This window comes from Thermoascus crustaceus, assembly GCF_041956765.1.
Source record: "Thermoascus crustaceus strain CBS 181.67 unplaced genomic scaffold VTN00scaffold_4, whole genome shotgun sequence".
In the NCBI taxonomy this organism is placed as follows: domain Eukaryota; kingdom Fungi; phylum Ascomycota; class Eurotiomycetes; order Eurotiales; family Thermoascaceae; genus Thermoascus; species Thermoascus crustaceus.
In genome coordinates, this window is record NW_027192530.1 from 2,456,269 (window position 1) to 2,480,623 (window position 24,355).

Consider the following 24,355-nt stretch of genomic DNA (forward strand, 5'->3'; position numbering starts at 1 on the left):
CGCAACATTACGCCGCAAAGGGAAGCCGGACGGCTACGGGAACCGACAAAAGCCCGATTGGCACTAGTCCTCCTCCACTCGCAACTCCTCGATGGCACCGCGCGCCAGCACTACTTGAACGCCAGCTGAAACAGCAACAACAAGTGGCTCCCTGTTCCTAATAGGGATTAATAACTCCGTCGGTTCACACACGCTGTCTTCCAGGTTCCTACCGTGTTTGTTACTTCTGGGAACGGAGCCGAGCCATCTTTAGCCAACCAGCCTTGCCTCCACCATGGCGGTCAACCCCGTGGCGTACGTTGGTTTTCTCTCCAAGAGGATATACGCAACGAGATGATAATCTAATCTAATCGGTTGCTCAGATCTTTGTATCGACGATCCCTGAAGCTTGCCCTTGATTGGGCTGTCCACAGGCACATTTGGCGTGGCCAGGCGGTGTATATCAGATCTCTGTTCGACGCAAACAAAGACGTCCGCGACCCTCGCCAGCAAAAGGTATATAAACATCACACTTAATTATAGTTATTATTTCCCCTGCCTCTTGTTGATCTGTATTTGCGTTAGGTCCTGTTTCGAGAAACGGAAAAGTTGTTGGAGACCTGGAAGCATCCCGATCCCTACCGGGCACCTACAGCCCCTGGCGGTACGGGTCCTTCTTTTTTTCCCTTCCCTCTACTACTTTTGAAGCGTCTATTGACCTCTTTGAAGGTTCTAAATATGAGAGAAATCTCCCTGCTCGTCGACTGCCATGTATGTTAACAGAAGAACTCCCGAACCCTCCCCCCTTTTCTAAACCTTGATGTCGAACTGGGCTCCTCACATACAGTACAGATGCACCGGAACAACGTGCAGAGGCGCATTGATGGATACAAGAGCTATCGTGAATCGAGGCTCCAGTAGGAGTGTAGCTGCGTAATAAGGATAACTATTGAGAATTGGGCTGGGTTTGTCAGTAGACCATAAAACATGATTTTACAATATACCAGTTTTACAATGTACCATCGTTGTAAATAGAGCGATAGCCAGACACAGCAGCGATCAAAAACATTTTGAATCTCAGAAGTGCACCTCCACTAATGGTCAGTCTCGAGACGTCAATGTCAATGATGTTAACTACTACTTGCGGAACAAAGATTACCCCAGCCCTTGTATGATCTACGAATAAACTTAGGTAGTCTCCAGAAGGATGTTAAATTCCAGGCGAACTATTCACCATTAATGCCTTCAAGACCCGAAAGCTGATGAAAATCCCTCTGTAAGTTGCCAGTATCATTCCATGTCCGTAGACATAATGTACAACCATGAAATAAAAGCAAGAGCCGTAAACGTGCCCAGTCCAGAACCCCATTATCGCGTCAAAAGTGAACCAACCCACGCCGAACAAAAACAGACAAAGAAAAACATCCTACAGCTCCTGGCTCGGGTTCTTTCCGCTCTTGGGAGTCTTCTTAGGAAGAAGGTCTAGAACAACGTTAGCAATGGTCTGCGGTACAGGCTGCAAAGTCCACTTACTCTGATGAATGTTAGGCAAGACACCACCCTGAGCAATAGTGACGTGGCCAAGCAGCTTGTTCAGCTCCTCGTCGTTGCGGATAGCAAGCTGGAGGTGGCGAGGAATGATACGGGTCTTCTTGTTGTCACGAGCGGCGTTGCCAGCCAATTCCAGGATTTCAGCTGCGAGGTACTCCAGGACAGCAGCGAGGTAAACAGGGGCACCTTGTATAGAAGTCAGCGATAATTCTATCGTGCGATTTGAGAGGACGCATACCAGCACCGACACGCTGAGCGTAGTTGCCCTTGCGGAGAAGGCGGTGAACACGACCGACAGGGAACGCAAGACCAGCCTTAGACGAACGCCTAGAACAGTGATGTCAGTATAAGATCAGTGAAAATGCATCCAAATCTCGGATTTGGATACTGGTGGGATGTCACATACGACTGCGCGTTCTTGCTGCCACTAGCCTTGCCTCCGGACTTGCCCCCAGTCATTTTGGATGATTAAGTTGTTGATTTGGTATCAAAAAAGGTAGATTTCGCGTAAGCTCGAAAGTCCTGAGACTTGGAGGTTGTCGCGATAGCGTGGGGCAATGATGATGTGGTGAATGAAAGAAAGTAAAGAAACGCGAAAGTGGCAGCGTGGAGGGAACAGAGGACATTTATAAGAACGCGGCGAGGGTGACGTTGGGTCTAAGAGCAGCCCTCCAGATCAACCTCTCGCTTAAGAGGGGGAGCCAATCATAAGCGAGATCAGACGCGGGCGCCATCTTCTGGCTGAGGGCAGGGGAGGTTGGCGTGCCAGCTGCGCTGGCCGTGTCTGTTGTGGTCGGTCACGGGCTGCGCGAGCCGGCCACGGTGGTCTGCCAGATCAGGTCAAGTGTCGTACCATAGGCCTGTACCGCCCATTACATATCTCTTGGCGTGATCCTCCACGCCCCGCATGCCATTTAACGCGTCCGCGCCTCGCTAATCATACGGATCATACAAAACCGTTACCGTATCGAAATTCTACCTCTGTTGCACACCTCAGGATCAACCGGCGCTTTCGCGGACTGCTATAAGAACGGCGCCCCCCTCACCCACCGCGTCCTTCTTTCTCCTTCACCTCCCTATTCCATCTCCATCCGCATTCGCGTCCAAACACCTTCCAAATAATCGCCTTCATCTCCGTCTCCCTTTGGTATCTTGTGACCTTGATAATTTCGAATCTTTATTTTTTTCAGCTCCGACACGAACAAGATGCCTCCCAAAGCTGCTGAGAAGAAGCCCAGCACTGGCGGCAAGGCTCCTGCCGGCGGCAAGGCTCCAGCTGAGAAGAAGGAGGCTGGCAAGAAGACTGCGGCTGCCGCTGCTGGTGACAAGAAGAAGCGTGGCAAGACCAGGAAGGAGACTTACTCCTCGTACATCTACAAAGGTATGCGGTATTGAGACGCGTTTTTCGCGTCTAATGTATTTTGTTATTATTTCTGCATTGGTCAGATGACTGACCCATCCTTTAGTTCTCAAGCAGGTCCACCCTGACACTGGTATCTCTACTCGCGCCATGTCGATCCTGAACTCCTTCGTCAACGGTATGTTTTCCGAGCTCTTGAAAGTTTGAATCGAGACTGATTATTTTAGACATCTTTGAGCGCGTGGCTACCGAAGCTTCGAAACTCGCTGCCTACAACAAGAAGTCTACTATCTCTTCTCGAGAAATCCAGACCTCGTACGTCTTCCGTCCTTCATTACCAATAAACAAATGGTACTAACGTGTGCGTAGTGTGAGGCTCATCTTGCCGGGTGAACTGGCCAAGCACGCCGTGTCGGAGGGTACAAAGGCTGTTACCAAGTACTCTTCTTCCGCGAAATAAGCTTCTTTTTTTGTTCTATTATTCCCAGGATTGTCTTTTTTGCTACCTCATGGTCTACCGTGGCTCTGAGGCGGTGGGTTAACGGGTGTTCGTGGGATTTTTTCTAATGTGTCATGGGATGGCTGTTTTTTTTCCTTGGGCCGAATGTGTTTACGGTTGCAATTCTTGAGGTGAACGCGGTGTAACATAACTCGAATCTGGGGTTGGTTGCGCAGTTACACCCCTGCTAGAGCTCAATAAAGGCTGCTTTAGTGCACGTCATTTACCAGTGGATATAGCGTTTCGAAAACTCATTTTAGTATACTATGTCACAAAGTGAGTCCCATTACGCTATGCTTTGTGTTCTATGTCCTACAAAATAATCTAGAGGTAGTCCTGCGTGTCGACCAATATGTTGATTTTTATTGAGGCGGTGATGGTTAAGCGGAGGGTGTGTGTACTATTGCGTCGCTCTCATCGTCATCCAACGCTTCAACTTCGTCTAATGCTCCCTCGCGCTCTTGACCAGGTCCAAACAATAACTCGGTTTTGGAAATGTGAACAATGGGCTTTCCTTCAACTGACGAAACCCGTCTTTTCCAGTCGTCCCAATCGTGTTCATCCCTGATAAGGAATCCAATCAACATGCTCGGATCCATATCTTTGATATGAAGCCTTCTGAGTCGGCGGGTGTGGTATGAGTCAAGTTCTTCCTCGGAATACACGTCACCAATGTCATGATACGGCAAGGCGGCTCGAGTGTGGTGAGGATCAAGGTAAAAGAAATATGAGCCCTGGACTCCAATAAAGTAATGGGATGCCGACGGCCGTCCTCTGTGCATGGAAGTCAACACCGAGCGTTCTTCTGGCATGGTTTGTGACACGCTCAACAGAACTTACCCTGCGATACCCACAGACTGGGGGTATTGTAGAGCGGCTTTGAGGCTTTCCCAATACACGGGAGTGACACGATCGATCCCCAGCCTGATTCCTAGCAGGATTAGAGTCGGGTTAATTTGCCCGGATTCGTTGTAGGCAATTGTCCTAAACTTGTCTTCGTACACATCCGAGCTATCGTTTGTAATGTAGACGTTCAACCCTGCATCCTTGCACTCATTTGATAATGCCCTTTTTCATCTGTCAGCATTGTACTTTGGACCCATTTAAGACCGATACATACTGTATACACCTAGCAGTTGCTGAGGGCCCGAACCACTCGCCAGGGTATTTGCCGCATGACGAGGCACCGTACTTGACAAATCGATGTATTGAGAATGGAGCCTCGGGATGGTCTGCGAACAGTGACAACAATCTGCTTTCTTCCTCGGCTCGATCCCCTCGACGCCAGTCTGAGAGATCATCAGTAAGTCACATAAAGATATGTAGGATGTTTCGTACCGCGACCCAACCATAAAATAGACAATGCATTAGCCAGGAGGCTTTGGCCGGAACGTATCATGCACCCCCATCCTGTGTCTGAGGTGAATCCCTGTGAATCCACAAGCTGGCTCCTCAGGCGCACGCCCAACGTCATCGACAATGGTGCATTAGGATCATCAGATTTGGGAATTATGGGGAAATTAGACCGGTAGGTGAGCCATATTTTGGATTCGAAGTCGTCAAGAAAGGCATCCGGCCACCCATAGTCGCCGCCCTCGTTTGACACCGTAGCCTTTGGGGTAAGCGACTCTCTCAACCCACTCTTCGCCCGAGGTGGTAACAGCTGCCTCTCTGCTGAAGACTGCGACTCTGGAGCTTGTACTGTGCTGTTTGCGTCGTGGTGGTTTGCAGCAATAGCCTCAACGACTGGCCGGGAATGATATTCCCTGCCCAAGCACCATATCGGCGAATCAGGCTCCTCGTCATTCCTAGGTTCTGGGTCCCAGAAGCACTGTACGATACGTTTGTATCTGCCTAGGTCGATGTTGTTCATGTCTGGTTTGCAATAAGTGGATGTCATGGGTGCTAGGTGCGGGGAAGCTTGGACACCGAAGGATAAGATATATATATTCACGTAGCTTGGACCTCAATCGGGATTTAAGAGGCCTGCAGCAACCACAGAAGAGCGCAGACACGAAAAGGCACATACACCCGAAGCAAGGGCAAGTACCTAGCAAGATCCTCCTCCCAGGAACAAAGTAGAATCGCAGCACCTGCAGAGGCATCTAGTCACTCGAAGGATCAGAAGGCTCGCCGGACAGAACGTCATCACCTGCCCAGGTTGCCAAGCAAGTGTTCCAAGAATGTGGACGGACTGCAACTATTACTACAATGATCATACGCTCAGTAATGAAAGGGCCCTACGCTAGAGAACTCGCAGTAGACACAGGACTGGAAACCCAGGTAGAAGCTGTTGCGACAACTGATAGCCATGTCCCTCTCTCATCCTGGTGGGGTGCCGCTTTACTTTCCCACCCAAGAGATTCAAACGACGCTGGGTCTCCAGTGCCCACCGCTTTCCTGCAGTGGCGTCAGCTCCCTCAAGCAATCCCTACCCTTGTCTTTCAGCGGCCACAAGTATTCACTGTAATCCATACAGACAACACAGAGCATCTTCATCTAAGCAAAAGGGTCATTGGAACCCTGCAACAGACCAGCCGCACGAAATTTAACCCACACTTCCTCCTCTACCAGAAATCTTAAGCACCTGCGGCTATCTCAGTCTCAACGCGCGCTTGCCATTCTGTCACAGAAAGCGCAGAGGGGTGAATACTCAGACCATCGCAAACCAGTCATCCTCATATGGCTCGCTCAGGAAAGACAAAGGGACGCCCCAGACAGCAGAAACATGCTGCCAGAGCTGCACCAGGTGTGTTACACTTCAATATGGGCTCACCTCAAGCCAAAACTACTTTCATCATGCCGATCCAAGCGAGCCCTTGCGTGTCTGTCCAAAAAGAATTGTATGCTGACTTGATTGACCGTCCAAGTTCTCTCACAAAACCTTACAATGCAACAAGAGGCACGGAACACTGAACGGCATAGTCTTTGGTGGTCAAATACCAGTCTTCGTCACAATAAAATCAACTTTGTGAGCGCTGGCGACATGCGGCTTAACGAGTCTGATGACTCTACTTTCCAAGAAGGAAACTGGGACATTCGAGAGCTGGTTTCAACGAAAGAGTCAGCCATGAATGGCCTAGAAGATATGCCAAGGGGCACAGAAAGCACCAGCGACAGCCCTTTTTTGATCGACTCGCGTGGTGAGAGTACTATTGCAGACACTGGCTTTGCGGACCCTGTTCCCCGCCTCCATTCGTCCGCCACAGAGGATTCCAGTGAAGACGAGGTAGTTTTTCCTGGAAGAAATAACACCAGAAACCGACCCTTTTGTGTAAATGACCCGCCTCAACATGCTCCGAGCGCTCATAGTACGGAGAATCAAAGCATCATGAGCAGCCCGACACTCCGAGATGAGCCAGATTACGGACCTGCTCGAGAGCCATCGCCAGCGTCCGTCAACAGCCTCAGACAAACACCACCACCGACCACGCAGTCGATTAATTCGTTTCCTGCGTCCAACCGTATTGTCGAGATGCATCCCACGGTTGAGGTGAGTGATATGGACATAAAACCGCCGAGACGCAAAAGGAGAAGCCGAAAGGCTGCAGACGAAGCCGAGATTATGGCCGATTATATACAAAATATGGACCAAGACTATGATTGCACTGAAGGAGCGGCTCGTCTTGTGGATGAAATCCATGATGATATCATATCATGTTCTGGCGATTCAAGCGTTGTAGATGATTCAAGTGTCTCGGAGGAGCTACCTCTACAAACCGGAGTTGGCAAGGGAAGGACAGCAGGTCGGACACGCTGGAGACCGGAGGAGCCCTTGACGTTGTCAGGTGCCAATGACCCAATAACAACATCCGATGAAAACGAAAACTTGGACACTGTTTATTCCGACTCCAGCGAAATCTCGATCAGCACGTCGACAGACGATGAATTGGACAAAATTGAAGAAGATCTCGACCTTGATGAAATTCTCCTCAATGGAACGTCGGATCGAGAAGACTCTGGAGGAGGTTGTTCAGGGCAGTCGAAACGCAAGGGCAGATCTCTCCGCAAGAAACAATCCGCTTTGGTGTCGTCCTCTGCTGATTCTCTTGAGGAAGATCCTTACTATGGTTTTGATATCATGGATTTCAACCGACCAAGTCTTAAGAAGAAAACTAAAGGAAGGCGCAAAGCTTTGGACCTCGAGCTCTCCGACAGCGAGCTGGAGCTGGAACTGGAGAGAACATGGCAAAACGACCGAAGAAAGAAAAAGATCAAAAAGCAGCAGAGAGAAGAACTCCGTTCTCAAGGTCTATTGGGCCGAAAACCCGGGAAAGTTGATATGAAAGCCAAATATTCTAATGGCATGAGCACCGACGACCTAAAAATGGAAATAAGGACTTTCCTTTTGTCGCCATTTGAAAGGTACGTGGAATCCTTTATCTGAGTGGTTTTCATTGGCCTACTGATGCTTTTCCAGTTTATCTCTGCCGCCGATGAGCAAGAAGGACAGAAAATTGGTCCATGACCTTGCAAACGCAGTATTGCTAAAGTCACAATCGCGAGGCAACGGCTCGTCCAGATTTCCGATGCTCTATAAAACTTCTCGCACTCCCAAATACACGCGCAAAACCATTTCCAACATCGAAAAAGTCTTTTCTAGAGGACGGTTCAATCGTCCCATGGGCACGTCCTGGGATGACAAAAGTCCCAATAGGCCGGCCAAAAACCGTCGCGGTCGACGTAATGCCGCTGTCTCTTACATGGACGGGGATGTTGTCGGTGCATCTGCGCCGGAGATAGGTGCAGAAAACAAGGGAAGAGCAATGCTGGAGAAGATGGGATGGAGTACTGGAACTGCACTCGGGGCTTCAAACAATAAGGGAATATTGCAGCCTGTTGTACATGTTGTGAAAAACTCTAGAGCTGGTCTAGGATGAGTGTGATCAATTATAATTTCCTACGCGGTGTCCTCACTCCCAAGGTTGGGAAATCTGCGCCGGCTTCTCCCTCATCCCGGGTCCTATTTAGCTAAGCACCTATCCACGATTCCTAATTATCTCGTTTTGATCGAGGGAAAGGCCACTGTGAAATGCTTCAAGCATTAGTGTCGGATAGTGGCATGCGCCGCTCGGCAAAAATAAAGCCATCTATTTGAGACCGAGTATCATATTGCAACGAAACCCTAGGCCACTCCTATACTACGTAGCGTAGCATAAATCTGACGGTCCTCGCAACCAACTCCCTATGTAGATATGAGAAATAAGTGCGTCACCTTCAGCCTCATCCTTTGCTTCTTCCAACAGCCCTAGTGGGTTTGGATACAGGCTGGGCGTGGTTGAGGTCCCTGATGTGACTGAACAATTGAGTTCTAGAAGGAAAGGAAGCATTGCAAGTGACGCACGTCAATCTGGACTGTCCTCCGGTCGCCTTCTGTGCCGCCTTTTTGGCGCGTCTTTGCTTGGCCTTTCCGATTTTTGGATGCATGGTGCTAGGGGATTCGCTAGAGGTTGAGACTGAAAGCTTTTGTGAAAACGTCTCCGGCAGGTCTTCAGTTTGTTGCCTATCGCGGAGAATTTCTGAATGGCCCCTTTCTTCAACTGCTCCCGATAGAGGACAATTATCAGTATCGTCTCCTGTCTTGGGCATATTGTCTTCATCCTGATTTGCATTTGTGAGCGATGGACCGTTATCATTGCCAGCATCGAAGTCTCTCTCAGGCAAGTCGCCCTTATTCTGGAGCGGAGACTCTGATGTTAGGCTATTGTCAAATTCAGATGACAATGTCATGTTTCCATTTCTTGAGTCAATTTCAGTGCTTTGGATTGTCTCCAGTTCCAACTCTTTGTCTTGCACCCTCATTTCCCAGCGAAGCTGCTTGACGGCTTTGACATGTTTCTTGCTGCGTTCGTGTGCCTCAAATTGTTTTTCGCTCTTGAATGTTTTCCTGCATATTACACATTCAAAATGCTCTTGTTCAGACTCCGAATCACCGCTGAACTCTTCCTCTGGCTCCTCTGCCCTTGCCCACTCTGGGATAACATGATCACGTAGCTTTGCCTCATTTGCCGCTCGTGACCTGGCAGCTTGAGCTGCGGCTGAGCTTCGTAGCTTTTGTTGACGCTGAGCCTCGCTTTCAGCATTTGCTATGTACCGTGGATCCCGCTTTTTCACAAAAGCTACAAGCGACCTGACAGCGTCATTGAACTCACGGATACCCTCATCTCTAAGACGTTTGTTTTCCTTTTCCATCAGTCTACGAACACGACGGTCAGGTGCGTCGGCGCATCGATAGACGTCTCTCCAGGCAAATGATTTCTTTGTAGCAAAACCACTCCAGGCTGCATAAAATGGGCGTACAACATCATCAAAGTCATCATCGCGGCTCCCAAAGGACGGGTAATAGACAGGCTCAAGGTTATCCCATTGACACGCTAGCTCTTCCTCCCGAGCAATTTGCTCAAAGGTCTCTCGAAGACCACCGAAGAACCCCGATGGGGAGTCGGAAAAATCCATTCGCGGACTGAATTTATGAAACAGTTTCATAATATCGTCTGCGGTGGTCATCCGGATGTTATTATAGGAGTACTGATCCCTGGAGGATGTCTCGTCGTTCCTCAACATCGCGTCTCGATGTGAATCATACCACGCTCGTTCCTGGGGGTCTGACAGAACTTCGTACGCAGCCTGAACCTCAGCAAACAATTTTGTGGCATCTTCGACGTTTCCATAGTTCCTGTCGGGATGTAGCTCAAGAGCCTTTTTTCTATAGGCCTTCTTGATACTGGGATGCTCTGTCAGTGTCCATCATCAGATGTCAGAATCAGAGGGGGAACTGACTCCTCTGCAGAGGCACCTCGGTCCAAACCGAGGAGCTGATAATAATCGGTTCTGGAATCTTCATTATTTCCCGTAGAACTTGACCCTTCACGGGTACCTGCTGATTGATTCTGGCCCATGGGCCTTGGCGATGTCACTTTGTCTGAGTGATTCTCCAGCCAGATATGTGCAAACGGGATTGAATAGGTTTCTGTCCTCTACTGTGTGTTTTTGTGGGCCTTCTGTGAGGAAGGAGGGGCAGTTGTGGCACTGGGAGACTGTTACTACTATGTACTTTGCATGCAGTGTTCGGTTTCTTGGCTTTGGTGCAGTAGCTAACAGAGACCTGCAGTCTCGCTGTGGCGACAATGGTTAGCTGAATTCGATTGGATGCTGAATTGCTTCGCTAGTCTCCAAGGCTTAGGTAGTACTTACAATCTTACATACAGTATTCTCCGGGCATCTGCAGAATCCCCGTGACTGCGGTACCTACCCAAACTTTAACAGGCTAGTGGGAGCACCCCGCGCCGTCCGCATGCACCTGTGGCTGATCAATGCATCATATGTGATATATGCCCAAGACTTCTCAAAGCTCCTGCGCGCTGCAGACTGCCCTGGCACTATCTCATGCTACAACCCGCCCGCCAAGCTACTTCGCATTGCCTGTATGTCTTCTTGCTGTGCACCTAGAACACCGGCAGGCTCAAGCCATCTACTCCACTGGAGCGGGAGAGCCCCTTGACGTTTGATCTGGTCGATAGTCGTCTCTGCTCTTTGATGCGCCAGGATGGAGACGTCACTCGCTCGTCTCCCCGACGAGATTCTCCATTCCATCCTTTGCTATAGCCCTCCTCGCTCGGCAGCTGCACTGGAGAGAACCGCTGGCAGGTTCCGAAGCATTACCAATGAACCGCTGCTCTGGCGCTTTTACTGTCAGACTCATTTCAAATTTTGGGATAAACGACATGATTTTCACAACAAGCTTGCCAGCCCGGTTTCCTCGGTCGACTGGAAGAAGCTCTACATTACGAGGCATCTTATCGACACTGCCACTACTGAAGTACTGGAAAGTATTCTTGCGAGTCAAACTGGACGGATTGAGAAGTTCCATGCTATCGTCAGTTTTGGATATGACGCTAAAGATACACTTATACGACACAGCCTAGCGGGACCTGAAAGAGAGGATTACTTAGCACGAAGGTTTGCTTGTCTTTCCACCTATAGTCAATACGGACGAATTTTGACTTACAGTCTGTGAGGGAAAAAAAAGGTACTACAGCAATGCTGTCCTAGCCTGCCTCCATCGAAGTATTGCCGTGCCACAATGGGCTAAACTCAGAAACGGAGAGGACATATCTCTTGAGCATGCGCTGGGCGCTTTCGACCTTTTCATTCCGGAAAGCGGATTTGGTGACTTATCTGATGTATGTCAACATGGGCCAGGTTATATGTTATGTCCAATGACCTGACATGGGCTGATTCGCGTAGGTAACTGTCAGACTCGATAAGATTGTTGCTGAGCTCATCGCCGAGAATCCAGATATCGAGTCCCTTACTCCTCGCGGCAAAGCCCTGGCAGTTGCATCGTACTTGAGACTGAACAATCTCACCGGTATTGAGCCAGGGCGAGAGTACCATAGCCTCGAGCACAACTTTCTAGGAATTGCCCTGAGTGATCCCGGTCACAATTCACTTCCTTTAATATCAGCAGCTATCTATTGCTACGTCTCGCAGAGCGTCGGTCTCAATGCCCGTCCCTGCGGATTCCCTTTCCACGTTCACGTTATTATCATGCCGCCTCCTGGGTTCGATATGGATGGTCATGTGCTTGGCAATGGGTCCCAGGGCGAGCCTATGTACATGGACCCCTTTCGGTCGACAAGTGAAACCCCTATCTCCGACTTACAGAGCCAGCTCAATTTTTTGGGGGCTTCGAACGTCGAACAGTCGACATTCCTTGGCGAATCTTTGGCGTCCGAGATCGTTCTACGCTGCGGAAAAAATATCTTAAACTCCATTCATCAGATGTCCCAGCTGCCGACATTGCGCCCGACCTCCATAGACGTCGTAAGTGCGAAATACGCTGGCCTATGGTCCTCCATGCTATTTGCGGGACCGTCTCGACCAATGGAACTCCGACAGCACCTGCCTTGGCTAATGGAACTATTTGCTACGGACTTCCCTTCGGATATATACTTGATCGAGCAGTACATTGTGCCTCTCTTTCAGGGTCTACTGGAATATGAACATCTTCTGGAAAGCTTACACGTCATGCGAGCTGTAGATGAGATACCTAAGCAAGTCCGGCGGCGCACCTCAGAGCACAAAAATGTCAGGTATCGAATAGGTCAAGTATTTCGTCACCGTCGATACAACTATAGGGCAATAATAACCGGATGGGATGCTGAATGTGGTGCTGGAGAACAATGGATGAGGCGGATGGGTATTGATAGGCTACAGGGCGGTAGGCATCAGAGTTTTTATCATGTTCTGTAAGTTTGCTAATTGGGAGTTGAGGCTCTTGGGTTATTGCTAATTTCTATATGCTCCAGGGTTGAAGACAGGAGCGTGCGATATGTCGCTGAAGAGAATATTGAAATCATTACGCCACATATTTCAGAATTGCCTTCGTCTTTCTCAATGGTCGCAGGCAAGCACTTCAAGCGATGGGATGAGCAGACTCGGACGTTTGTAAGCAACATTCGAGATGAATATCCTGATGACTAAAAAAAAATCATCTAATAGGCCCTTTGGTGTGAACAATTGAGATATTGCCATTTAGTGTTTCTGCACAGCAGTCATCTAAACAGCATAAAGAGCAGGATGACATTCTGTGTCAGAAATTTAACTGTATTGCTAGAAACAGCTATTATGTTAAATACAAGAATTATACAGATATTAAAAGGAAATCCTGCTTAGATATATTATCTTACTGCCTAAAATATAGCACTCTTGTTATTATTATTATTATTAATCAAGTTTAACGTCCATATAGAGCCTTCCAGCTATGACAGACTTATAGCACTCTTGTTAATTATTAGAAGTTTTATTACACTTAACATAATCAACCACTGAGTGATAAATTTTTGCTGCACTCACTATAATTTTAAAGCTTTTCAACCACTAATACAATTAAATTAGACTATCTAGTAGTTGAATATATAACTATTTATTGGACAATTTCTTATAATATATCTAATAGTTCCACAGCTACTGCAGTGTTATAGAGCTTGCTATTAAGACATAAATATAGACTTATCAAGCTACTTATTAAGCTGTGTATTAAGCTTCTGAGTATAATTTTGGCCTTCTTATACAGATAAAAGAGTATTATTATCTAGAATAGTATGCCTTTTTATCTTTTTTCTAATTTTCTGCTTAGTCTTAGCTTGTAGAGTTCTAATTTTATCTTAAAAAAAGATTTATATTTATTATTATCTATTCAGTCTTTTTAAGATAATAAATATAAGATATTAAGCTGCTAGAAAGTTTTTATTTTCTTATATTAAAACTTTTTTATAAGCTGCAAATCTTATAATTCAGCTAATAAGAATTCTGAGAAGTTTAAGAAGTAGAAAAGACTAAGCCTTTAACTAAAGCTGATAATATTAATATATAAAGCTAAAAGATAATCTTTATAAGAACTTACTCTTTATTAAATAGCTTAAGTCTAGCTTCTATAAAGTCTTTATATATATTATCTGAAGTAAATATTTTTGTATAAGCAGATAGATATAAAAATAAAAAGTCTTTCTTATTAATATGGTTATTATTAATAATTATTCTATTTTTAAGCAGTTTTCTATATATATATTTAAGTAGGCTAAAAACACTAATATTAAGTAGTTATAGAAGATAAGAGGCATATATAAATATATAAAAATAGATAATTATATTCTTTCTGTAAAAAGTATTAAACTCTATAGTTAAATAGCTACTATAGTTATTAAAATAAGTAACTACTTTATATTAGTTATATAATATTTAAAATATAGTTTAAATACTTTTTTTAATTAGTAAAAGCCTATTTTATCTATTATCTAGCTATTCTTACTAGTTACAATTTATTAGTTTTTAAAAAGTATAGATTTTTAATACTACAGTCTGTTAAAATACTATTTTTAAAATAATTATTAATAATATATAAATTCTCTTTAAGCTTATAATTTTAATAATTATAATCTATTTACAATTTCTCTAAATAACTATATAAGATTTTTTATTATTACTAAATGAGTATTTTCTCTTTAATAGTTTTTAATCTATAGCTATTAGCATATATTTCTATATATAGTTATTTTTCTTTAAAATAAATATAAAAAATAATTTTAAATATTTTAAAAATCTCTACAGTCTTTAGTATTAATTTAATTTTTTAATTTTTATAAGCTATAATAGCTATTTAAATTCAGTTTTCTTAAGATAAAGGCATTTTAGATAGTAGTAATAATAAAATAATATATTAAAAAAGAAAGTAGTAGAGGAAAATTTGTCACTTAGTAGTATTTATTACTTAGTAGTTAATTACATTATAATAAATTTAATTAGCCAACTAAATATAAATATAGAAAACTTAGTAATATAATTTTTAATATTAAAGAGCTTTTTATTATAATAAAATAAATAAGACTAAAAATTACTATTTTAAATAGACTATTAATAAGAATTATTTAAGATAATATAATCTACTACTAAGCTATACTCTCTACTAAGCTGTGCATCTAGCACAACTATATTAAGATTAATTACTTAATACTATTTAAACTGCTACTATGCCACTAGAATAGTATAAAATGTTAAAGAACTTAATTAAACAAGAAGAGAGAATCTTATTAACTATATTAGCTATTTAAAATAATTAAGTTAGTAATTCTGCTAAAGCAGTATATATTTTTAATATTTTATAGTTAACACTATATAACAGAATTAATAGCAGCAAGAATTAATATAAAAGTTGTGCTAATAGATATAAGCTTTCAATTACTAAGAATTTAATTATAATGTAATTGGACACCAAGTGGTCCAGAACACTGAGTGGTCTGGCTACTTAAAGAAAAATTGCAACCACTAATGCAGTAGATATTAAAGCTTTAATTGTAACAAAATTGAATATATTTAATTGTATACAGAAAGAGCCCTATCTACTAGAGCATTTAAGCTGATTATAACCAGTTTTATTATAATTACTATATTTTGAGGCTCTATGTGGCCTAGATAACTGCACCTGCTTCTGTTAATCCTGCTTCTTATTAAGTTGCTGTTCTTCCATACCTGTCAAGCTTCCACTGGTTTGAATAAAGTGTTGTTGTCTCTTGCTTTCTTTTGATGTTGATTTGAAGCACAAAGCTGATTAACTTCTTGTTATAATAGAATAATATTCTGTATTGTGACCTCTGTGCTTCTAATCACCTTATCCACTGCCTACTCCACCATTAAAGAAGATATTTAATTTTAATAATTCTGGAGATGTTGAATTTGCTTCTTTTGCTGATTAAGTTAATATATATCAGCTGGTATCTTCTTTGAATTAAAAGACTGATTACTATATGCTGTTGATAGTAGTATTAGTATTTTCAGTTTGATATAAAGCTTTAAAAGCACTCTCTTAGACAATAGTAGAATTAGGCTAGTTGCAGCAAATTCACTTTAAATATTTGCTGCTGATAAAGCTTGTTAATAGACTGTAGAATAGATATATAGAAAATCTTTTTTACTAATAGAATGAATTCTATTCTATATTATCTCTGCAGTCTTCTGGCTATACAGACATTTTAATGGCAAGAAGCAGCTTACATTCAATAGTTAAAATAGATATAAGAAATAAGATAGTATATATAAAGAAATAATTATTCTTTATATACAGAATCTATTAAATTCTGCAGTAGCATAACTACTATAACTATTTAGAACTAGTAAATAATATCTGCTAATAGTATAAGAAGCTGTATACTTTTTAAATACCTCTTAAAGCTATTCAAGGTCTAATATATTATTTGTCCAGCTATTATTACTAACACTAACTTAGTAACTGTTTAAGACAGCTTTATATCACTAAGATTGATAATTTTTTGTTGCAAGAACAATTTACAGAGATAGAATCTATTTAGCTATATTTACTATAATAATTACAGTTATTTATTTACAATTCTCAGATTGTATAGCTTTTGTATAGCTCTTATATGTTTCTGATTTACAGATAACTTTAGCTATTGAAATTATGTCTATTTAAAAGCCAGTTTTATCTATATTGTAGATATCTTGCTCAAGAATTTTATGCTTTTAAATAGTATTATAAAACTGCTTAAATTACCTCTTAATAAGCTCTAGATCTTCATATTTAGCTTATTAATAATTATATTTTTAGCTGTATTTAGAGCACAGTTCTGTATAATACTTAATATAATAGTTGATCCATTTCTTGCTAATAGTTGCTTCAGATAAAGTTAACTGTGCAGAAAGCAATAACTGCACCAAATAGTGTACTATTAATATTTAGAGAGATAAGCTGCATTAGTCTAGATTAAGAATTTATGCTGAAAGTATAGATTTTTTAATATCTATTAATTTGTAATAATTTGCAATCAAGTCTTTATAAGCAGTAATTCCTTTAATATATCTTTTTAATATTATTGGAGGGATATTGTATGCTGAAGCTGCTTTAGAAATTAACTTAAAAAGGCTCTTTTTATAAGTATTAAGAGCTAATTGAATACATTCTTTCTTTAATATATTATTATCTGGCGCCATTGTGGCTGAATAAGCTGGTATAGAGGGGGTGGTTAAGGTGTGCAATAGAGGTTTGGACTGCTTAGTGTCTCAGACTGCTCAGTGTTTAATTATATTACAATAGATATTATCTATAGATAAGTGTGGAGTATCTCTTCAGCTAGCAGCTATATAAAATATAGCTAATATTCTTATTACTTAATATAATTTAAAGACACCTCTGCAGCAGATTAGAAAGGATTAAATTTATAAATTTATTAAATATTAGAATAAGCTTAAAACTTAGTTTGTATAAAGATATAACTATCAGCAAGCTAAATATAAGAATTAAAAGATTATTTAGAAATAGTCTAATCTTATACAGTATACTATTATAGAGAAAAGCATTCTACAGAAAAATATCTATAATTTTAATAAGACTGACTTTGCAATAGATCTAATAGCTATTATTAAGATAGTAATTAGAGCTGAGATATATAGTTATCTATCTCTTTTATAGTCTGAAAATTATAAATAGATAACTACAATTAAAACTTAATAATAAAATAGGTTTTACTCATATTATTTTTAAAGCAATATATCTCTAAGAGGCTTAATTTTAGAAATTAAGTCTACTAACTAATTAAATAATTAAGAAAAGTTTTAATAAATAAACTGCTAATACAATTAAAATCTTATAGCTTTAAAAAATCTTTATTTTATTTATAACTATATATATAAAAGATATTAAATATTAATTATAAATAGCTATAGAAGCTATCTAACATTATAATTTAATTAAATCTGTATAGAAAATAATATTGTCTTTACTATTGTAAAGCAAGTATACAGCTGTATAGTTAAGAATAGAATATAATGTAATTTACAGCTAAGTGACAAATACAATTAAGTAATAAATTTTTGCCACATCCACTAAAATATTTAAATTAATATTTGTTAGTATATTATTTTCTTTATTTTTATACAAAATATCTTTATCTTAAGAAAATTGCATATAAATAGCTATTTCTATTTATAAAACTTAAAAAATTAAATTGAAATTAAAAGCTGCTAAGATATTTAGTATATCTAAGACTATTCTTTACTATTAACTTAAAGAAAATCACATATATAAACACATATTAATAGTTATAAATTAATAATTTTTAAAGAGAAAGTTGTTATTTAGAGACTGCTAGATACAAATAAATAAGATTTTTTAATTTAGCTGAAGTTTCTATATAAAATAGTATAGATTTTATTTTATAAATATTTATAAGATTCTACTATAGTTATTAAAGTTAACTAAATCTATTTCTTTATTAAATACTGTTCTGAACTACATACAAGATATAATATAATTAAATATAAAGTAGGCCAGAATACTAAGTAGGCCACTAACTAAGTAAGCTGCTAACCTTTTTTAGCAGTTTAAATACTTTCTATAGTAATATAGAATCTAGTTATCTCTTATTTATATTTTTAATATTAATTTACTATATATAACTACTTAATTTTATACTTTAAAAGTACTATATTATCTACTATAATTTAGAAGCTCTTAATTACTTAATTAACTGCTTTACTAATTAAGCTAGAAGAACTGTATAATGTAATCCACTACTGAGCTGCCAGTTCTACTAAGCCACTAACTTCCACATAACTGCACAACTTGATGCTCAAATTTTCTATATAACATAATTATTATATACAAGAAAATTAGAAAATAGTATATTTAAAATATTACTGCCTATTATATTCTATAGTATAACAATCACTACATATTAGTGGAGTGTATATACACTACAGAGAAGCTGAAGATGCTGATTCTACAGCTAATGCAGTTAAAACTTTAGAGATCTGATTCTTATATTCTATAAGATTCTGACCTTTCTGTACAGTAAGGCCTTCTGTATAGAATATCTACTTATTAGATTGTTTACTTTTTTGTTACTGTTTCTTATTTACAGTTTATAAATTATAATTTTTCTTTGCCAGAAGTACTGCACTATTTATAGCCATTTAATATCTCTTAATAAGCTGATTTAAAGCTGTATCTGTTAGACTTAAAGAACTCTGTGTGTGTTACTTAAGTAAGGCCTTAATAGTAGTTGCTTAACACTCTAATTATATAATATTATAAGGTGTCTTTAATGCCTATATATTACTGGATTAGCTTCCAGAGAGTGTAGGTATTTTTAGCTAAATATTTATATTTGTAAGAACACAATCAGATTTGAATAGAATAAGATCAGTTCTTATAAAGCTATTAATAATATTATCCACTTTAAAAGTTTCTGCATAAGCTTATAGATATATTGCAAGAAAATTCAGCTTATTAATATAATTAATTCTAAGCTGTATAAGATTCTCCACCAGCCTGCTATAGGCACACTTTAAAACTGCAAAATAGCTAATATTAAAAGATTGTAGGTGATAAGATAAACATACTAATATGCAGATTGGCACAATATTATGCTGGCTGCAGAGCTGATCAAACTGAGAAGTTAAATAGCTTTTATAGCTATCTGTAATAAATATCTGATATTTTCCCTTTATATATATATATTTGTATATAGAATAAAGTAATACTTAAGTCAGGCCATTCTAATCTTATTAGTTATCCATCTATTAGCACTTTTTCAAATCTCTAGTTAGGTAAAATATCTTCTTTCTAATACTAGACTGTTTGATAAATCTTTGCTTTGAATATCAGACAAGATAGCAGAGCTCATTCTGTAGCATTAACTAATTTTAATAGAAGTGATTTATTTATAATTGCCAGACTGTATAAGAGATGGCTATTTAACAGCATCAGCTCTAGTGATAACTTTAGCAGTAGCAACTAGGCCTATTGTAAAACCTATTTTATTAAAGTTATAAATATCTTTCTGCAGAATTCTATACTCTATAATTATATATTGTATACAATTAAACCACTTATATATAATCTTTGAATTCTTATATTTAGCATACTGATAATTAAGTCTTTATACAAACCTGATTTTAAGCTTATTATAGTGTTTGATAAACCTGTATATTCAGTTCTTTCCCACTTATTAAGTAGCTGTATAGCCACATTCTGACAGAAGATTAGCTATATCTTATATAATGGCCAAGAGGCTGCTCTATATTAATTTATAGAGAGTATTTACTGTATAAGCACTTCTTTATCTATAATTAATAGTTTATAGCTATTAGTATATTATTCTGTACATATAGTACAGCTATAAAGTTAGTCTTATAGAGTTGTATAAGACATATTAAAGATAAGCCTGGCTTAATAAATATTGCAAATTTCCCCCTTTTTTAAAGCAGATATTGCAAGTAGAATCCTCTTCTGTTTAATCAATTCTTTTGAATTTTTATGCAGTTTTGGTGGCATAGTGGATGGTTAAATAACCTCAATTTTTGAACATAGTTAGAAACATGTGGTGTTGGCAGCTTGGTGGGACTGGTGGCTCAGTGGTGGATTATGTTATATGCTATCACCAGAGATGCTTAATAAGCTTTGCCTGCTTCTTCAGCTCTCTATTATTCTTTAATGTCTTAGCAGTTCAGCTAGATAACTAATTGCTATAAGATGTGCCTGGCAGAGTAGGTGTTTTCCAACTAAATATAAAGCTAGTTAAGCATCTACTCTAGTTTATATAGAATCAGGCCTTCTACAACAAATTCACTATATATATTAGATGCTGTTAGAGTATGCAGATATACTTGCTGGTAGATTGTAATAAAATCTTTTTTATTAATAATTTATACTGTGCTGTATATAGATCTGTATTCCCTGCCTATATATGTATTTTAATGGCCTAAAGCAGGCAATATTAAGCAGCTGTAATAAATGTAATAAATATAATAGAAGATATAGATAAATAATTAAATAATTATATTTATATTTTTAGTACAGAATTAATTAAATTCAGTAAATATATAACTACTATAGCTATTAAGAATTAGTAGACAATATCTCTCTGCTATATAGGCTTTAATATATTTATTAAAAATATTCTTCAGCTAATATATTTTAAGCTTATTAATGGTCTAGCCATTTTTACTAGTTCTAATTATTTAGTTCTTTGGCAGTTCTGAATATTAATTAGATTAGTAATTCTGAGCTGCAAAAATAATTATTAGAGAGAGAGTCTAGCTAGCTGAATTAACTTTTTTAATTACAGTTACTTATTCTTAATTCTCTGGTTAAATTACTCTAGGCCAGTCTCTTATTTTAAAGTTAGTAACTATCTCTACAGTTACTATTATTTCTATTAAAAAGCTAATCTTATTAAAATTATAGATATTTTATTTAGTAATATGCTTTTGCTAGCTGACTAATTATTTAATTAAAGAAGCTTTAAGAATAACAGTTAATAAGCTTCTTAATAAGTTGTATCTACTTTTGCACCTCTGCAGTAGAATAAAAAGTCTTACTTATTAATATAATTAATACTAGGATATATACTCTTCTAAACCTGCTGTCTATAGACCTGCTTTAAAAGAATAAAATAAAAGATATTAAGAGACTGTAGATAATAAGATAAATATGCTAACATATATAGAGAAATGATTTAGTAATTCTTACAGAAGTAGTTAAATTCTGTAGTAGCATAACTACTATAATTATCTAGAATTAGAAAATAATATCTTTCTATAGTTTGCGGAGCTGTATACTTCTTAAAAATCTCTTTTAGCTAAAGTAATTTTAGCTAATTATTAGTTTATTTATTATTACTTAGATCTATTATCTAGTTATAAAGCTTGCTAGCAAAAATAATTATAAAAAATAGGGCTTAGCCTATAATATTAACTAATTTAATAGCTCTCACTTATTTATAATTTTTAGACTGTAATATAATCAAGCACTGAGCAGTCTGAAATATTAAGCAGTTTAAACCTTTATTATATATCTTAACTACCTCTCCATATCAGCTTATTTAGCTATAATAGTGCTAAATAATAATATATTAAAGAAAGAATATACTTAATTAGCTCTTAATACTTATAAAAAAGGCCTTTTTAAGTTAATTTCTAAAGCAGCTTTAGCATATAATATCTCTTCAATAATATTAAAAAGATATATTAAAGAAATTACTGTTTATAAAGATTTAATTATAAATTAATATTAAAAAATCTATACTTTTAGTATAGATTCTTAATCTAGACTTATACAGCTTATCTCTCTAAATATTAATAGTATACTATTTGGTATAGTTATTATTTTCTACACAGTTATCTTTATCTGAAATAACTATTAGTAAGGAATAGATTAACTACTATATTAAGTACTATATAGAACTGTGCTCTAAATACAGCTAAAAGTATAATTATTAATAAGCTAAATATGAAAATTCAGAGCTTACTAAGAAGTAGTTTAAGTGATTTTATAATATTATATAAAATTCTTAAATTCTACAATATAAATAAAACTAGCTTCTAAATAGGCATAATTTTAACAGCTAAAATTATCTATATATTAGAAACATATAAGAGCTATATAAAAGCTATACAATCTAAGAATTGTGAATAGATAACTATGATTATTATAGTAAATACAGCTAAATAGATTCTATCTCTATAAATTGCTAAAAACCCTAATTGTTTTTACAGTAGAGAATTACTAATCTTAGTAATATAAAGCTGCTTTAAACAATTATCAAGTCAGTGTTAGTGATAATAGCTGGACAAATAATATATTAGGCCTTGAATAGCTTTAAAAAATATTTAAAAAGTATATAGCTTCTTATACTATTAGTAGATATTATCTATTAATTTTAAATAGTTATAGCAGTTACACTACTGCAGAATTTAATAAATTCTATACAGAAAAAAGTATACTATTTTATTTTTTATATCTGCTTTAATTATTAAATATAAGCTGCTTTTTATTATTAAAATATCTGTATAGCTAGAAGACTGCAGAGATAATACAGAATAAAATTTATTCTATTAGTAAGAAAGATTTTCTATAATATAATTAACTATTAAATGACAAATACTACTAAGTGACAAATTTTTGCTGCACCTACTATAATTTTAAAGCTTTTCAACCACTAATACAATTAAATTAGACTATCTAGTAGTTGAATATATAGCTATTTATTAGAACAATTTCTTATAGTATATTTAATAGTCTTACAGCTACTGCAGTGTTGTGAAGCTTGCTATCAAGGTATAGATATAGACTTATTAAGCTACTTATTAAGCTGTGTATTAAGCTGCTGAATGCAATTTTGGCCTTCTTATATAGACAAAAGAGTATTATTATCTAGAATAGTATATCTTCTTATCTTCTTTCTAGTTTTCTGCTTAGTCTCAGCTTATAGAGTTCTAATTTTATCTTAAAGAAGAAGATTTATATTTATTACTATCTATGCAGTCTTTTTAAAATAATAGATATAAGATATTAGACTGCTAAAAAGCTTTTACTTTCTTACACTAAGACTTTTACAAGCTGTAAATCTTATAATTCAGCTAGCAAGAATTTTAAGAAGTTTAAAAAGCAGAGAAGACTAAGCCTTCAACTAAAGCTAGTAATATTAGTATATAAAGATAAAAGATAATCTTTGTAAGAATTTATTTTTTATTAAGTAATTTAAGTTCAGCTTCTACAAAATCTTTATATATATTGTCTGAAGTAAACACTTTTACACAAGCAGATAGATATAAAGATAGAAAGTCTTTCTTATTAATATAGTTATTGCTAGTAATTATTCTATTTTTAAGCAGTTTTCTATATATGTGCTTAAGCAGGCTAAAAATACTAATATTAAGAGATTATAGAAGATGAGAGATATATACAGATATGTAAAGATAGATAATTGTATTCTTCTTATAGAAAGTATTAAACTGTAATTAAATAGCTATTATAGCTATTAAGAATAAGTAACTGTTTTGTATTAATTATATAGTATCTAAAATATAATTTAAATACCTCTTTTAATCAGTAAAGGCCTATTTTATCTGTTATTCAGCTATTCTTACTAGTTACAATTTACTAATCTTTAAAAAATGCAGGTTCTTAATACTAGACAGTCTATTAATTTATTGCCTTAAGTATAATTACTGATAGTATATATACTTCTTTTAAGCTTACAGTTTTAATAATAGTAATCTATTTATAGTTTCTCTAAATAACTATATAAGGCTTTTTACTGTATTCTACTATAGTAATAATTTTAGAGATTGAGCAGAGCTCTATTGTAAAGCTAGTTTTATTAAAATTCCAGATATTATCTTTATATATACTATATTTCTGAATAGCTATATATATAGTTTAAAACTATAATATTATAACTCTTAGATTTTTCTGCTTTATATATTAATATATAATTCTTTAATTATATCTTATACACAGCTTAGAATAATGCTTAATAAATTTATAAGCCTAGTTAATATTAATAACTATAGTAGAATTCTGTAAATGCTTATAGAGTAATATTTATACTATTATATATAGAAACTCTAACTAAATTGAAAAACCTTATTTATCTATCTTTAGTAAT

At 37.3% G+C, this 24,355-nt stretch overlaps 7 protein-coding genes across 7 annotated transcripts; 4 read left to right on the top strand and 3 right to left on the bottom strand.

The window, feature by feature from the left end:
* Positions 1-274: 274 nt before the first annotated feature.
* On the top strand, positions 275-863 carry VTN00DRAFT_7459 (uncharacterized protein; the record flags this gene model as incomplete). Its single annotated transcript, XM_069434208.1, has 5 exons — positions 275-294; positions 363-495; positions 565-643; positions 709-750; positions 832-863. 5 exons carry the CDS (start codon positions 275-277, stop codon positions 861-863), a joined length of 306 nt encoding a protein of 101 aa, XP_069287513.1.
* Positions 864-1,405: 542 nt separating this feature from the next.
* VTN00DRAFT_7460 (uncharacterized protein) lies at positions 1,406-1,989 on the bottom strand (the record flags this gene model as incomplete). The annotated part of the gene is made up of 4 exons (XM_069434210.1): positions 1,406-1,461; positions 1,513-1,716; positions 1,769-1,857; positions 1,937-1,989. The coding sequence occupies 4 exons, from the start codon at positions 1,987-1,989 to the stop codon at positions 1,406-1,408; spliced, it is 402 nt and encodes a 133-aa protein (XP_069287514.1).
* A 747-nt stretch (positions 1,990-2,736) lies between these two features.
* VTN00DRAFT_7461 (uncharacterized protein) lies at positions 2,737-3,350 on the top strand (the record flags this gene model as incomplete). Its single annotated transcript, XM_069434211.1, has 4 exons — positions 2,737-2,911; positions 2,997-3,068; positions 3,118-3,205; positions 3,260-3,350. 4 exons carry the CDS (start codon positions 2,737-2,739, stop codon positions 3,348-3,350), a joined length of 426 nt encoding a protein of 141 aa, XP_069287515.1.
* A 419-nt stretch (positions 3,351-3,769) lies between these two features.
* On the bottom strand, positions 3,770-5,262 carry VTN00DRAFT_7462 (uncharacterized protein; the record flags this gene model as incomplete). Its single annotated transcript, XM_069434212.1, has 4 exons — positions 3,770-4,163; positions 4,230-4,457; positions 4,510-4,678; positions 4,728-5,262. 4 exons carry the CDS (start codon positions 5,260-5,262, stop codon positions 3,770-3,772), a joined length of 1,326 nt encoding a protein of 441 aa, XP_069287516.1.
* An 809-nt stretch (positions 5,263-6,071) lies between these two features.
* Positions 6,072-8,269, top strand: VTN00DRAFT_7463 (uncharacterized protein; the record flags this gene model as incomplete). Its single annotated transcript, XM_069434213.1, has 3 exons — positions 6,072-6,138; positions 6,260-7,754; positions 7,810-8,269. The coding sequence occupies 3 exons, from the start codon at positions 6,072-6,074 to the stop codon at positions 8,267-8,269; spliced, it is 2,022 nt and encodes a 673-aa protein (XP_069287517.1).
* Positions 8,270-8,612: 343 nt separating this feature from the next.
* Positions 8,613-10,288, bottom strand: VTN00DRAFT_7464 (uncharacterized protein; the record flags this gene model as incomplete). Its single annotated transcript, XM_069434214.1, has 2 exons — positions 8,613-10,113; positions 10,170-10,288. 2 exons carry the CDS (start codon positions 10,286-10,288, stop codon positions 8,613-8,615), a joined length of 1,620 nt encoding a protein of 539 aa, XP_069287518.1.
* A 647-nt stretch (positions 10,289-10,935) lies between these two features.
* On the top strand, positions 10,936-21,531 carry VTN00DRAFT_7465 (uncharacterized protein; the record flags this gene model as incomplete). Its single annotated transcript, XM_069434215.1, has 6 exons — positions 10,936-11,348; positions 11,428-11,572; positions 11,637-12,215; positions 12,609-12,640; positions 12,701-12,839; positions 21,508-21,531. The coding sequence occupies 6 exons, from the start codon at positions 10,936-10,938 to the stop codon at positions 21,529-21,531; spliced, it is 1,332 nt and encodes a 443-aa protein (XP_069287519.1).
* Between the last annotated feature and the right edge of the window lie 2,824 nt (positions 21,532-24,355).